Raw genomic sequence first — 14,697 nt, 5'->3', positions numbered from 1 at the left:
TTCCATTTGGCACTCAGCACTGAAACGCCACTCACGTGCAGCACGGGCAGGGACACCAGTGTTGAACTTTATGAAGACTTTTCACATTTTTGGCAGAGATGAGAAAAACTGACCCAGAATTGTTTATAATTTCAGTAGTTCACTATACAAAGATTGGCAAAAAAGTAATTAAACTACTTGGATCACTATACAAACATGAATTTAATTAAACTACCAGCAAGCTACTGCAAAATGTACTTAAACTACTAGTTTAATTACATGTAGTTCACTACTCCCCAACACCAATTACAACAGCCTACACTATATATTCCACATGTGATTATACTGTTTCACCTAAAAGTCAGTCAAATGTATTAGATGTGATAAAACACGTGTCACTGATTGAATTTATTGACAAAAGTTGTCCCATCTTTAAATTTGAGAGCTACAAAATCTTATTTTTGAAACCCTCGGAGATCATAAAAGTTGTTCATTGAAGGTCTTACTGTAAAATTGAGTTATTACATATTTATTTTCATAATGCCTCTTTTTTTATTTTATTTTAGAATGCGTTATATAACAATGCTGTACAAAATAAGATCAGAAAAAACACTAAGCATCGAGTAACTACAAGAAAAGTTCAGAATACACTCAAATAGACATGAGATTTTGGTGCACGTATTTACGTTACATTACATAAAACGAGCTATAAAAGGCACGCACGCACGCACGCACACATACACGCTCTCTCTCTCTCTCTCTCTCTCTCTCATATGTGGAAAGTATGTCGTTCGTCCCTAAGTTTTGTAGGGGGAGAAGAGTCGGCCAGGAATTGAAGAATCTTTTTGATGAATAAAAGAATTACCATATACAATGAAGAAACACATGACAACTTCTTTCAGAATGCCTGTAAAATTGATTTTTATGTATTTTAGATAGAGTTGACGTCATCAAAAGAACAATGCACGCGCTTGATTTCATATGCGCCTCGACATGCGGTATTACGGTATGATTACCCGGAAGTATCTCTTTGTAAAAACTAAACCGGCGACAATTACGTGAATAAGCAGTTGAAAGGACCAAAACCATCACTATTTCTGGTAGAAGATTACTGACTTAATTGAACCGTCCAGTATATTTTACGATATAAAAAGGAAATACCATTTGTGATACACTGTTTATTAGCGTCCATCTTTTGTAACTGAAACGTTACCACACGTGTTGTGGTGCAGACTAATGCACTGCAGATTGCCGCCAGAGAGCTAGCAATATTGTGCATCCTTGAGTCATCGTTGACATTGTTAGAACTAACGTCAGCAATCTAGAGGACGAGTTTGCATTCATTATTCTTCCATTTTTCACTGAAGTCGGCATTATGAGTGAATATTTCTCGCTCTTCGATTGTGATGTGATAGGTTTCGATTTAGACCACACACTCTGTCGGTACCATTTGAAGGAGACCTCTCGGGTGAGTCGGTTTAATGCACATATCATCTTTACTCTTGTGAACCGAATAGCGGAATTGAACCTATTGTATCTGCTTTTCGGTACCTTGCAAATCGACCGACAAACCTTGCGTTAATTTTCCAAAAATAATTTACTGACTTATGAGTTCGCACAAAATCAGAGAAGCTTTCCCCTTCGCCTCACACACCTTTGTGTTCCTCCCAGAAAAGTAACCGATGATGTATTTGCTCTGAGCGTAATTGGCAGAGTTCCCCTGAGGTTCATCTGAGCTGTCCATGTTCAGCACTTGGATGGAGCTCTGGGAAAGGCCCTGTCAACATCATGTGTGAAGCAAACAGCTCTGAGCTGTGGCAACGCAATGTAGTGCACGCTCTGCACTTTGAACAGCGAGTGTCCGATTGATCATCAACTGGAACAAATAGATATCATTTGCATGCTTTCAAACGGCACAATTTAACATTGAAATGAGTGTAAATAACTCTATAGGAACAGGAACTGAAGTCTAATCGAGTGCCGAGCCCCACTAAAGATCCCATCAGAAGAGATGAATGCGTGAACGTTCATGATCTTTGGTCTTTTTATGCACTGTTGCAGCTAATCTACGAGAGCTTTGCCAGATATTTGGTGGAACACAAAGGCTATGACAAGGATCTGCTGAATTTAACCCCCGCAACATGGGATTTCTGGTGAATTATGTTTAAGATGTTTAATGTGTTCCTTAAATAACTAATAGTAAAGATGGTTACTCTAAGTCTGTTTGTTCTTTTTTCAAATACATTGCATTTGAGGCTGAATGATTCAAAGTTATTAGAGTGAGGTTCTCTTAAAAGCAAATTTAGGACAATTAGAAGAACATCAAAATAATGCGTGACAACAAACCAAAGGTTGCTTTCATACATTATTTTCAACTCTACAAGACAATATGGAAAATGCTCTTTATGTTGTTTGTATAGTTTTTCACCCTCTGGATGTGTTGACTTACTGTAAAGGCAAAAGTTTTGAGTGTGTAGTGCATGAGTATGAATATTATACTCACTTGCCTCTGTTCAGAAAAGTGAGTTATTCAGTTGAGCCACATTTTTTATTTATTGCCTTTGAAAAGTTAACATAATAATATGTGTGATATATGTTCAGTTTTAAGGGCCTTGTGGTGGACCTCGAGGATGGAAATCTAGTTAAATTAGCAGAAGATGGAACTGTTTTAAGGTATGACATGTTGACTTGGAAATTGAAAGTGCTGCAAAATGTTGATTAATAAAAAAAAAGTATTCCAAGGACTGCAGAATTTTGGTTCACTATCAGAAATAAAATATGTTGATTTACTGAAAAGACATGAAGTATTTGCAGCTGTTTTGGCACAGGGGACCTGTTACGTTTGGTAGTGTTTACAACAAACACTTATATAAAAGCTAATAGAGGAGTGTAATTACAACTAAACAGGGAAACAAAGGAAGCATACTTGGAGATTGATTTATTTTTTAATAGGATATTATATCTTTGTTTGTATGTATATATACTGTATGTATGTGTGTGTGTGTGTGTATATATATTTAAGATAACTATTATCCTCTTATTTTTTTTTTCTTTTTTCATGTAAAAAATTTAGAGCCACCCATGGAACACATGATCTCAGCACAGAGGAGATTATAAAACATTATGGCCCAAAGAGGGAGTGGAAGCATTTCAATAGCCTCAATACCTCATACACTCGATCCGGTAGGTGTTCCTCTTTATGTTAAGAGTTCTTTGAAATCTTCAGTCATAATGAAGGATAAGGAGAGAAAAAGCCAATGTAGTCAGACAAGACCAATTACATTAAACATTTCATATACTATCAAATAGGCATTTCATGTAGTTCGTCTTTGTGTTGTGGTAAATTTGTGTCATTTTGTGGAACTCTTTTGTAACTTTTATTCCACTGTGTGGAAATCATATCAGCTAAATTAGTCTCTGTTTATATGTGATCATTTGTATTTTCATGGCCCTGTTTGTTGTGAATGCAGACTAATTCCTAATTATTTAATTTGTTCTCTCCCTGCAGCCAAGTACTATTTCTATGACAATTATTTTGACCTTCCCGGAGCCCTTCTGTGTGCAAAAGTAGTGGATATGTTGCACAAGGTGAATAGAAATATAGTGGTATTTTAAAATTTAATGATTTTTGTATCTGTGTATTTTACCAGTTTATTTGATTTGTTTTGACCCCCATATGTTTGCCTTAAACAGAGAGGTAATGAGGTGACATCTGACTTTTGGAAAGACATGGTTGCGGCCATTGACCACAACTACAACACATCTGCATTCAGGGGTAGGTAAACAATGCTGCTTATAGTACAGCATAACTATACCTTTCCTACAAATACATTTATTAATTATTATTAGTTAAATGGCTTAAAGTTCTCTGGCACTGTGCCGGAATTCCAGCACGGGCCCGCGGTGGTTTTAGAGTCGAAAACAGATAATTATGTCTTTGGAAAATATTGTGTATTTTTTTGTCACGTAGCAAGAGTATGGCTGTATATATGTATATAGCCATAAGGAACCCTATATTTTGTATTAATCAAGTGGACCTACTTTATTGATAAAAGCCTTTATTTACACTGTGGCTCAGTGAAGCGTCAGCTCAATAATGCATGTGACTGTGCTACTTTGAAAAAGCACTGCAATGAATAGGCTATTTGTTTTGTTTTCATATCATCGTCTTGGTCTTTTGGACTAATTTAGCAATCATCTGACAGCGGTAGGCCTATTATGCCGAATACGCTGTTTACAGACCAACAGCGGAACGTATGTTGAAAAGTTTGGAAGATAGGTGTATTAGATAGACTATTCTTTATGGCTTTGAGAGTTGTGCTTGGACTTGGATACAATTACCGGACAACGGTTTCCCACTGGGGAATGGGTGAGTAGATAATACATTTCTCCCCCATTTGGACCTTTCAAGTGAATGTGAGGATTCACATTTAGGAACGATTAGATTTGGTGTCTTTCTGAAACGGGTCAGGATATGTGCCACAGCCGTCATCCATCTGGCTTAGCCTACAGATGTTTTTAGCATCTTATACCACCAAAGTATCCCCAATGTCTTCCATTTACGTTTGTTTGTGTGCATATATTTTGTTCATTTTGAGTGTATAACAGTAGCCTCGGTATCCAATCACGTTCAGCCATCATCAACACTTCAAATCACGCGCACAAAATGTAATGTCTTTTGGTGAAGAATGGAAACGAAATTTATTAAACCTCGTTCAAACACACCCGTAGTTGACAGATATGTGAAAAATAAATGGAGATGGACTTGGATAGAGGAAACAAGTGGAGACAGAGGCTCCTCCACCCCCTTAGGAGCCCCAAGACTCCCGTTGAAATGGACTGGCTTAGATCGGCTCAGAATTACATTTACAATCCCAAACGAATCAGGAAACAGTGACACTGCACTTTACCTTTTTGTTCGTTTTGCACAATTTGTTATTGCACAATTTATTATTGTTTGTAATTTGTATCAGGTGTGGTAATAAACATGTTCATTTTCAATTAATTAACTTCTTTATTTCGTGAGCCCCATTCCCTCCATTCTTTCTCATGGCCCCTGAACACATTTCAGGCACAGAAATTTTCCTTACTTTAAGCCCTGTTAGTCATTAATTATTAGGCAGTATTGTTTGGTTCCTAATTTATGTATTCATTTAATGAAGTTAATTTGTTTGTCTATCATCTGTCCATCAGTGTTATCCATCAAAAAACCAAAAAAACAGTTTGTTTCAGCTGAAGGCATAGTCTTCCTTTTTTTACCTGCTATATGTTAATGTACCCTAAGTAGCTTCAGTGAGGCAGAATGAAAATGCTCCCCATCTCCTTAGAAAAACTGGACAATTGCTTTATACCTGATTCCACTGATATTTGGTTATGATATTAAATTTATGTTAACAAATACTGATTGAGGTCTCATGAGGGCTAGCACTGGCCTTGAGTAAATGTAATAAAAGTAAATTAATGTGGGGGAAAAAATAAAGCCATCACACTGATGTGATTTTTTTATGCATTTTACATGCATTTAACTGCCTCTCTATTCTCGCATTTTCTGGAGGGTGACTTGCAGTAACCTGTTGATATTGTGTAATATATGGTTATTCAGTTATTGTTATTCAGTTATTCAGCTTATTCAGTTATTGATTTAACAAACTGAAAATCCATTGCTTATGAAATCTAAGAAGCCGTGTAACTGAGAATGATCTTAAACCAAATTGCTCTTCCAAAAATGTTCTTACTCTAGTCTGTAGTATACTAGTCTCTAATGCTTTGTGTACAAGAGACAGACATTAACAAAGCACTCAGTTCAGTGATGAAAACAAACAGGGTGGCACTAGAATTTTATTTATTTTGGTCGTTATTTTGTACATGGTGTAAGACATCTTGAGAGATACTACATCATACCCAAACAACAAACTAAATTTTATTTGTTTTTTTCCCGCTCATATCAGTTAGCACGCTTACATTTTTGCTGCTTGTGGAAATAGGTTATTGATTTGAAAAAAAAAAAAAAAGTTATAGTTGGTATCTCTCAAAGACACTCAAAACAGAAACCATATGCCATTTTTAAAGGCATCAACAGAGCACCGTTTTATAAAATAGCACCTCAGTCAATTTATCACCATGGACCAATTATTTTGTCAGTCACATTTTGAAGTAGTAATATTGTAAGGCAAAATGAAAAACAACAATGCTGTCATGTTCTATCTTGTTTTTGTTGTTTCTATTGCAAGTTTCTTTGATAAAAGTTTTCTGTCATTTCAACATACCTTTCTTAGATATTCATTCTGGGAATCAAAACTACTGAAACAATGCACAAAAGTGCTTATACTATTATACTGGTATTTTCCAAAAAGAAAAAAATCCTCCACTTAATGGTTGTGAGGTTGAATGGGGCTTGGTTAGAGGAGTAGCTCCTAAATTTCAGAGCTTGAGGTTATTATTAGCGTACGTATCACGTTGAGGCAATCAAGAACCCAGAGAAGGAACAGTGGACATTGTCATCAGCATAAATGCCATTGGATTGGTCATCTGGGACTTGGATATATACTGTATCATGGGTATGCAACAGGAGGACTGCACTGCCAGACAATTGATCCAGGAAACCTTTGTTGTACTCATCATAAGAGAACATTACAGGCTCACTATTTTTGTAAAGCGCCACCAATGCATTTGCCCCATTGACGTGCATGTGGAAGGAGAAGTAGTAGATTCCAGGGACTTGGCAGGTAAAAACTCCACTGTTAGGGTCATAGTGGTTTTCTGCATTGTACACGATCTGACTGAATACAATGGGAGTTCCTGCAGCTGGATAAGCCCTTGTCAATAGAGCAGTAAATGCAGACATGGGAGCCTTCATCAACTCATGACTAACAGGCATTACTAGCTCATGGGATTTAATTGGCATGCTTTTCTCATGATGGTAAATTATCTCTCCTGGGGGACCAGGTGGACCAGGTGGTCCAGCTGGACCTGGGAGACCATCGTGACCTCTGGCTCCTGGAATTCCAGGAGGGCCCTGAGGTCCACTCATTCCCTTAGCCACAAGTCCTGGTGGGCCAGGAGGCCCAGGCAGACCTGGATGACCTTTAAGACCTGGGGAACCTGCTGGACCTACTGGTCCGACTGGTCCTCTTGCCCCTGGAATACCATTGTCCCCCCTCTCCCCTGGAAGTCCTGGTGCCCCTGGATGCCCCTTAACTCCTGGTGGTCCCTTAGAGCCTGGAATGCCTGGTGCACCTGTAAAGCCTGGCTCCCCTTTACTGCCTTGAGGCCCATGAGGACCCGTTGCACCTTGTGGACCAATAGCTCCAGGAATTCCTGGTTTCCCTGCAAAACCTTGTGCTCCCTGGTCACCCTTTCCACCTCTTGGGCCTGGTGGCCCCATTAAACCAATATCACCTTTAGGCCCTTGTGCCCCTTGCTCTCCTTGGAATCCCCTAGCACCCTGAGGACCAGCAGGACCCATAGGTCCAACAGCACCTGGCTGACCAGTGAAACCTGTTGGTCCAGGCTCACCCTTCTGACCAGTGGTCCCAGGTGAACCTGGGCCTCCTCTTTCCCCTGGCATTCCTGGCACTCCTGGTTTTCCCACTCCTGGCAAACCTGGAGCTCCAGGTTGGCCAGCTGGTCCTTGGGGACCCTTTGCTCCCATAGGTCCAGGCATACCTGGAGAGCCATTTTGACCGGGTTTTCCAGGTGCACCTACTCCAGGTGCACCAGTGTGGCCTTTTGCACCTGGCATGCCCATAGCTCCAGGAGCCCCATCCCTACCTGGCAAACCTGGCTTTCCAGGTTCACCAGGGAATCCTTGTGGGCCGCTCTTTCCAATTCCAGGTTGACCAGGTTGTCCAGCAGGACCCATTGGTCCCATGGGACCTGTTTTGCCTGGTGCACCTGGAATGCCATGACCTGGATCTCCTTTTTGGCCAGGCAGGCCAGGAATACCGTGCTGTCCCTTCAGACCTGGCTCTCCTCTAGGTCCCATTGGTCCAGGTAGACCATGTGGACCAGGCTTTCCTGGAGATGAGATGCCAGCAGGTCCTGGGCTACCAGGAGCTCCTGGTGCCCCTCTTGGACCCTGAGGTCCTGCTGGACCTTGCTGTCCTCTCTCACCTGGCATTCCGTTGAGACCTGGTTTCCCAGGTCCACCAGGGGTGCCAGGTTTGCCAGGTGCTGAATAGCCAGATGGGCCAGGTGGTCCAGGTGGGCCTTGTGGTCCAGGGTGTCCCATGCCACTCTTTCCTGGAGCTCCAGGGGGCCCGGGGGGTCCAGGTGGTCCTGGTTCACCTGGGGTGCCTGGTATACCTGGCTCACCTGAAACAGCTTGAACAAGAATAGTATGTCTCAGCTGGTGTAGAAAACATCATGCTATTTTCACACTGTTTTCTCATTGTTTAATCAAGGCTGTCTCACACTTCTCCACTCTTTGTCCACAGATCTCCATTTGTGTTATGAATTTATCACTGATGATATTTAAGTTCTCAGAATTTGAGATTGTGGTAAACTATTGTATTTTTGAGGATAGGCACTGATAACAAGTGAAACTGTTTATGACTATCAGTTGAATTTTTTGGCCTGCCAGTTGTTTGCTCCCCAGAGTTTTTCATCGAAACCTATTAAGAAACATTATTTTAACCTATTATTTTAAACCATCATATGGACATTTAATGAATTTCCTGACTTAAAAACCTCTGCTGGAGAGTTTCTGTTCTCTTGTTAGTTGATGATTGAAGTGTTTATGAAAAGTTAATACTGGCAGAAACACTTCACTGTGGTTTGAAGATATGAACCTTTGCCAGTGCGCCTTGGATCTGTGTCTTTAAATGATTGTTCTCTTTAAGTATCAGTTGTTGATTTGTGCATCATTTAAGCCTTGCACAACCTGAATGGTTTTCTTTCTGCTACTACATCATGCTGTGCCAGTAAAGAATTTAGTTGTAAGATTATGAGGAGAGAATTTACAGACAGAATATCCTTTCATTTTAACAACTAAACCAATGGCTCCAAATTGATTGATTCTTGTTTTGATTAAATAAGTTTAAATGAATAAGAATGATATTCATGTCATGAGAAGATTTTGTAAACTTCTCATGACATGAATATCTTGTGTTATGAGTTTGTTCCAGCATACTGAAGTAATGGTAAGTACACTGGGTAAGACTGGGTGCTCATGGTGTGTTTTTAGAAGCCCCTGTGTTATAAAAGTCTCTTAGAGCAGTATGACCCAGAGTCATCAATGGTAAAATGTTATGTGGAGAGATGATGGATTATATCTCATTTGAGAGATGGGAACTAAATGGGAACACAATCCTTTTCCCCCTCTCTTTTTTTTCCCTGTTTAGAGACATGCTGGTAGAATGTAAAGTTTGAACACAGAACTGTTGTCTGTAGGCCTAAATGGGTTTTTAAAGTCCATATTAACAGGTAATAATTTTCACCTCCCAAACCTGAGTTGATACTACTTGACAATCAAAATTCACATGAAGGTGAACTGAAAAGTGAACACCTTACCACAGTATATTGAGGAGTCAAGCACGTTGCACTTACACTGGATAACACTCCCTGATGTTTGACATTTTGTAAAAAAAAGTAATTCAATCAAATATTCTGTTTCCTGAGGGTTTCCCAGCCAGAGTGCTTTCTGTTCTGAATTATTTTAAGGTTACTTTTAAGCGTTGAAACAGTGGTGTAATTTAACACTACAAAGTGGTTTGCCTGGGTGTGCCTTCTGTTATGTGGTTACATCTGTTCTGGAGATTTATCAGAACTAAACCGTAGTTGAAAGACCTTGTGTATATGAAGTAGTAAACTTCCCTTGCAAACCACATAATAACTGATGTCAAATACATTACATGCTGACTCCTTGAATAGCCATAAATACCGAAGTCCCGTTCAGGAAGACTGTATTTCAATTGACACTGCATCCTGGGTGGCAGTTTAGAGAAGAGGTAGGTGCCTTAACAGACTGCTGCTTTACATATGTCATAAAATGGTCTATGACGAGATCAGTTTGATTGCTGAAATGGTTGTTTTTTTTTGCCTTTCACTGCTGAAGGATCTGTGGTTGTTCTGTAGTATGACTGTGATACCCACGAATATATATTTACAATTTTTTCAAAAGCAGTTATCTTTATGGAACAACATTTCATGCATGATATCAATATTTTGCCTTATATTTTTAAAATGGGTGGTTAAAGGTATATTTTAAGTTAGGTAGATGAAGTAGCTTTTACATCAGTTCACCAAAGTCAAACTTTTATTTATTCTTACTGAGATTATTATTGTATCTGTGCTACGTGTTAACTTTTTCCAGGCTGTTGACATCTGTGATGATAATCCTGCATAATTACTCACTATACATACTGAATACTCTGAGTATTTACCATAATTATTACAAAATCACTGTTGTAGTCTCTTAAATATACCATACTAATGTCTTAATCTCAAATGTAGTGACAAAAAGGAGACATTTGCATCTTGGTATTTTAACCTGTGCACGCCTAAAGTTTTATCCCTAAGGCTTTTGCTGAATCACAAGATGCACACATTGTCTCTCCATTCCTGATTGGCTGTGGTAAAGTCAGCCAGTTAAATTTTGAAAGTGTCTGTGCAGAGAATGCATGATTATATTAGTGTAGACCTACTGTGAACCTTTGAAGGATAGGGCTGCTTCTTCACATGGTAGTATCTTTCAGGAGTTGCCTCGGCCAAAGCCAGCAGGAGAAGTAGAACGCTTGTCACTCGGAGATCCATCCTCTGAAGCTAAACCTGCCAGTAAAAAGATGTTACTTTTAGCCACCCTGTATAGTAATGCAAAGCTTTGAACTTTTTTTGATGTCATTTTTGATTCATCGAAAGAAATAAAGCTTTTAAAGTTTTATTACTGTGTGACAGAATACAGTGATGGTATTCTAGGCACAGAAACATCTCAGTTTTCAGCAGAAATGTCAGAAATATGCCAATAATATAGTGCCTCTCCAAGTATGCGATATCTGTGCCCTTACTGTGTAGTTGACCACCCCACTGTGCCATTTAAAAAGTACAAAACTCAAAGCTCTGCTCTACCAGTATGGTCACCCAAAGATTTACATCCCTTGACCCCACACCACAATAGCCAGGCAGCATCATGCTTTGAGAGAAAAGCCACTGTGGGCAAACATACCAGCAGGCTTTAGCTCCAAAAAAGCAGAGGGGTCGGGGCTGTTGTCCCGGCTGGAGCTGTATATCCTTAGATCTGTAGTCTGTCCGAGGAGCTGCTGCTGTTTCTTGTTGTAATGGGCCTATTTATACTAAATCTATCTCTGTGGAATAACACTAAAGCTACCTACAGTACTAGCTCCTCCCCCCCTCTCAGCTTTAATGAGGGGTGTGATGTCCCTTGTGAAGGCATGACAGTTGAAGATGATTGCTTGCTCCTATAGTTCAGACCCATGATTATCTTTGTTGCACAGCCACAAGAGAAAAAAAGAAAAAAAAAAAGAAAAGACAGGAAAAACAAAAACGTAAGGATGTCAACCTTATATGTACTCTCTGGAGTCAGAGTTTGCATTATGAGTAAATAAGGCAGAAATATCTGTGCATCTGTACTTTATTTTTTTATTTGTCAAATTATTCATTTGCTGTAATCAATTTCTGGGTTCATATTGGTGTTTGTTCATTTTACATTTGAATATTTTGCTTTGAACAGGTGGAAGCCTTGAATAGCCACAACTAGCTCTTAAAATGACAGTATATAAAATGTAAATATTAGCTAGCTCTTTTGGTCAGTGTTTGTATTTTTTTTTTTTTTTTTGCTGTAGTCTTTCTTACTGCTCACTGAAAATAGTGGCAAAAGCCTTTTTATTTCAATAAACTAAAGGAACTTTGGAGCCACTGTACAATGAAAGTCTGCTATAAACTTTTCCACCAGAGGGCAGAGTTAAAGGTTGTTTTGCATTTTCGTGGGAACCTCTCTCTGTGTTTGTGAGTGTGGTCACACTGTAAGTTATTTTTAAAATCTTGAACCAAGTGTGTAGTGTCAAAAAATATTACACTGGGTTTGTTTAACAACAGAACCCGGCAATTATGATTAGCTATTATCTTTGATTCAATGGATGCTCACTCCACCCCATACGATTTATCTGCACAATTTATTATCTTTTTTTATTTTTTTTCTCTGTGGTATTCCTAATGTCATCATGGAAGAATAGGCATGGCTCCCAAATTACTACATGGCTCCAAGCTTTGAAAATGTCACACACAATGATATATACTGTAGAGTTTCCCTTACATTTCTTGAGGCATGGTATGCTACATTGGATTTGTTAGTTTTGAAATTGAAATTTCTAGATGAAAATTAGAAGATTTTTTTTTCAATGAATGTGAGACACTGTACTCGTAGAGCATTTTTTCAAATGCCCAAAATAAGAAGAGTGACTCATTTTTAAAAGGAAGAGCACAACAGAGGCTGTGCAAATCCTCATTTTATGAGACAGAAAAGTAAAGTTTGTGATGTTTGTCAACAGTCTGTGTTCCTTCATGTTTTTAAACCATGTTCCTTAAACCTATTTATTCTAGAAGTGAAGCACAAGGGAACTGTTTCACACTATATTTACATATACTATATTTGAATGTTTGTTCTACTAGTTTTCCTCTTCTTTGTCCTTCTCATACTGAAATATTAATACAATTCCTTTGTTCTCCTTCCCTGATTTCCTTCTGTGGAATGGAATGGGTTGGCATCTAAGAATGTTGCACATGTGTTCCAGTAAACCTTAATCGTTATTTTCTGTGCATCTTTTTTCTAAACCTCTCTGTTTTATAGCCCACAGGAGAAAGCCCACAGAGTCGTGGCCATCCTGATTTAACCCCATTTAGTTAAATGACAGAGCTTCAGGAGTTGAAGTCAGTGCTTATAAATGTTGAAGTCTCCAGTGTCTCAAAGCATGTCTCTCCCTGGATGCCCTGTGACTTTACTCTGTGCTCTTTATAAAGCACAGTGGCAGCTTATGCACTAACCACAAGATATATTTTGCACTGTATATGAGACTTAATGATGGCGTCTCTTATAAGATAGTACTCTTACAATCTGAATTCAGGTGAGCTTTTTTAAATGTCAATGGATTTCAGGAAATTATTGCTCCCTCTCATGTGGTTTCCAGTTTCTTAAAAGGTTAAGAGAGAACTAAAATTACAAAAAAAAGTGGTACCACAAATAACAAGCTCACCCTGCTAAAAAAAAAAAAGAAAGAAAAAAAAAGGATCAAGGACAGGCTATCACATATGTTTTCACGTATGCGCTACAGCCTATAACCGCAGAATCAGATTTGCATTATGTCCAGAGTTGTCCTTTCACACATGCAGCTCACAGCAGCAGATAGTCCGAGTCAGACGCTTTCACACATACTCGAAATACTCCGTTTGCTTTAGGCGGGGGGTGGCGCCTGGGTGGAGCGTGCAGGAAGGCCAGGAGGACGTGACGCAAAAAGTACCCTGCGGAAATGGAAGTGTTTTGTTTACAACCAGTCGAAAAAAGTGGATGAAGCTACCAACTTTTGTCTGGCGATTTTGGCGTCGGCCCGACAGAAGTTCCTGAATTTCGTTGTCTCTCCGGTTAGGCGTATTCGTTGGTGTCTTCATGTAAATGACCCTTCTGCTTCACCCTCGAATGTTTGTATTCTTTTGGTTTCGCGACAGTTGCATGTTAGAAACGGCATCAACACGCCCAATTGCTCGCATTGTATACTCCGTAGTATAAACCGCTCTATTCACACACAGACCCAAACAAAGAGAAAACGGAGTTTGTCCTAGGGGGCTGGTAGAATACAGTCCATTTAGAGTTGACTGATTCGGACATTTTTGTTCACACATACAGCCCCCTGGTTAAAATCCCAATTATCTTAGGGTTGCAGTGCATTTGTGAAAGGGGCTTCAGGGTGTTTTCACATTTGGTCTTTTTCAGCCGTCAGAATGAACTCAGAGTGATTGCCTTAAGCTGTAGGAACCCTGAACATTGCAAGCTAAAACAAAGGTTATCTGTAGTGTTCTCAGTCCTTTGGCAAGATTCACAGTATACATATACAGTCTACCTTTAGAATGTATTGTAGGCATTTATTGTTTCATGAATAGCTATACTTTTTTGTTGCTTAAATATCCCATGGCTGTTTATCACATTCACATGAAGTGGTTTGTTAAATATTGGTGGCCTTAGGAACAGGCAGACATTTTAGTTACTTTGTTTTTTTATCTATTTATTTTTTTATTTTTAAATAACTCTTTTGTGACATATAATCTGTTCAAAACCAATCCATTTAGAGTTGACTGATTCGGACATTTTTGTTCACACATACAGCCCCCTGGTTAAAATCCCAATTATCTTAGGGCTGCAGTGCATTTGTGAAAGGGGCTTCAGGGTGTTTTCACATTTGGTCATTTTCAGCTGTCAAAACGAACTCAGAGTGATTAGTCAGCATTTTTTGTGCATATGTGAATGCTCTAAACAAACTCAGACCCTTCTGAAACGAACTGAACTGAGACCACCTTGGCTTTGGTTCTGCAGAAGTCTTCAACGTCCTAAGCTGTCTCTTTTTTATGATTCTACATTTAGAATGTGTCTCAGTAAATTCAGACCTGGGCTCTCCCTAATCTGCTGCATTCTAGATGGGCTCCAGACATGATTTAATAATTCACATTCAATGTTCAGATTTTTCAACATTCATGGCTCCCGCATATCCTTAAAAA

The 14,697-nt window shown here is 39.2% G+C and overlaps 2 protein-coding genes across 2 annotated transcripts in view; one reads left to right on the top strand and one right to left on the bottom strand.

The window, feature by feature from the left end:
* The first annotated feature begins 1,354 nt into the window (after positions 1-1,354).
* Positions 1,355-14,697, top strand: part of nt5dc1 (5'-nucleotidase domain containing 1) — a 40,445-nt gene continuing 27,102 nt past the window's right edge. The window contains exons 1-6 of the mRNA XM_030772118.1: positions 1,355-1,447; positions 2,041-2,132; positions 2,581-2,652; positions 3,053-3,162; positions 3,488-3,567; positions 3,673-3,754. Of these exons, the coding sequence (XP_030627978.1) occupies positions 1,355-1,447; positions 2,041-2,132; positions 2,581-2,652; positions 3,053-3,162; positions 3,488-3,567; positions 3,673-3,754 (529 nt within the window). The remainder of the gene's footprint in view (positions 1,448-2,040; positions 2,133-2,580; positions 2,653-3,052; positions 3,163-3,487; positions 3,568-3,672; positions 3,755-14,697) is intronic.
* col10a1b (collagen, type X, alpha 1b) lies at positions 6,431-14,546 on the bottom strand. The gene is made up of 3 exons (XM_030771371.1): positions 14,527-14,546; positions 10,623-10,732; positions 6,431-8,301 (listed from the first exon to the last, which is right to left on the bottom strand). Exons 2-3 carry the CDS (start codon positions 10,729-10,731, stop codon positions 6,431-6,433), a joined length of 1,980 nt encoding a protein of 659 aa, XP_030627231.1. The 5' UTR covers position 10,732; positions 14,527-14,546.

This window comes from Chanos chanos, chromosome 4 (assembly GCF_902362185.1).
Source record: "Chanos chanos chromosome 4, fChaCha1.1, whole genome shotgun sequence".
Classification (NCBI taxonomy): Eukaryota; Metazoa; Chordata; class Actinopteri; order Gonorynchiformes; family Chanidae; genus Chanos; species Chanos chanos.
Note: the sequence above shows the minus strand (reverse complement) of the source record. Positions and strands in the feature narration are given on the sequence as shown.

Bases quoted from the DNA above. Each gene is read 5' to 3' on its own strand.
- col10a1b (XM_030771371.1), bottom strand. From the start codon at position 10,731: ATGGATCTCCGAGTGACAAGCGTTCTACTTCTCCTGCTGGCTTTGGCC. The intron at 8,302-10,622 runs GTAGGTCTACAC...TTCTTGTTCAAG, and splicing joins CTATCCTTCAAAGGTTCACA to CTGTTTCAGGTGAGCCAGGT.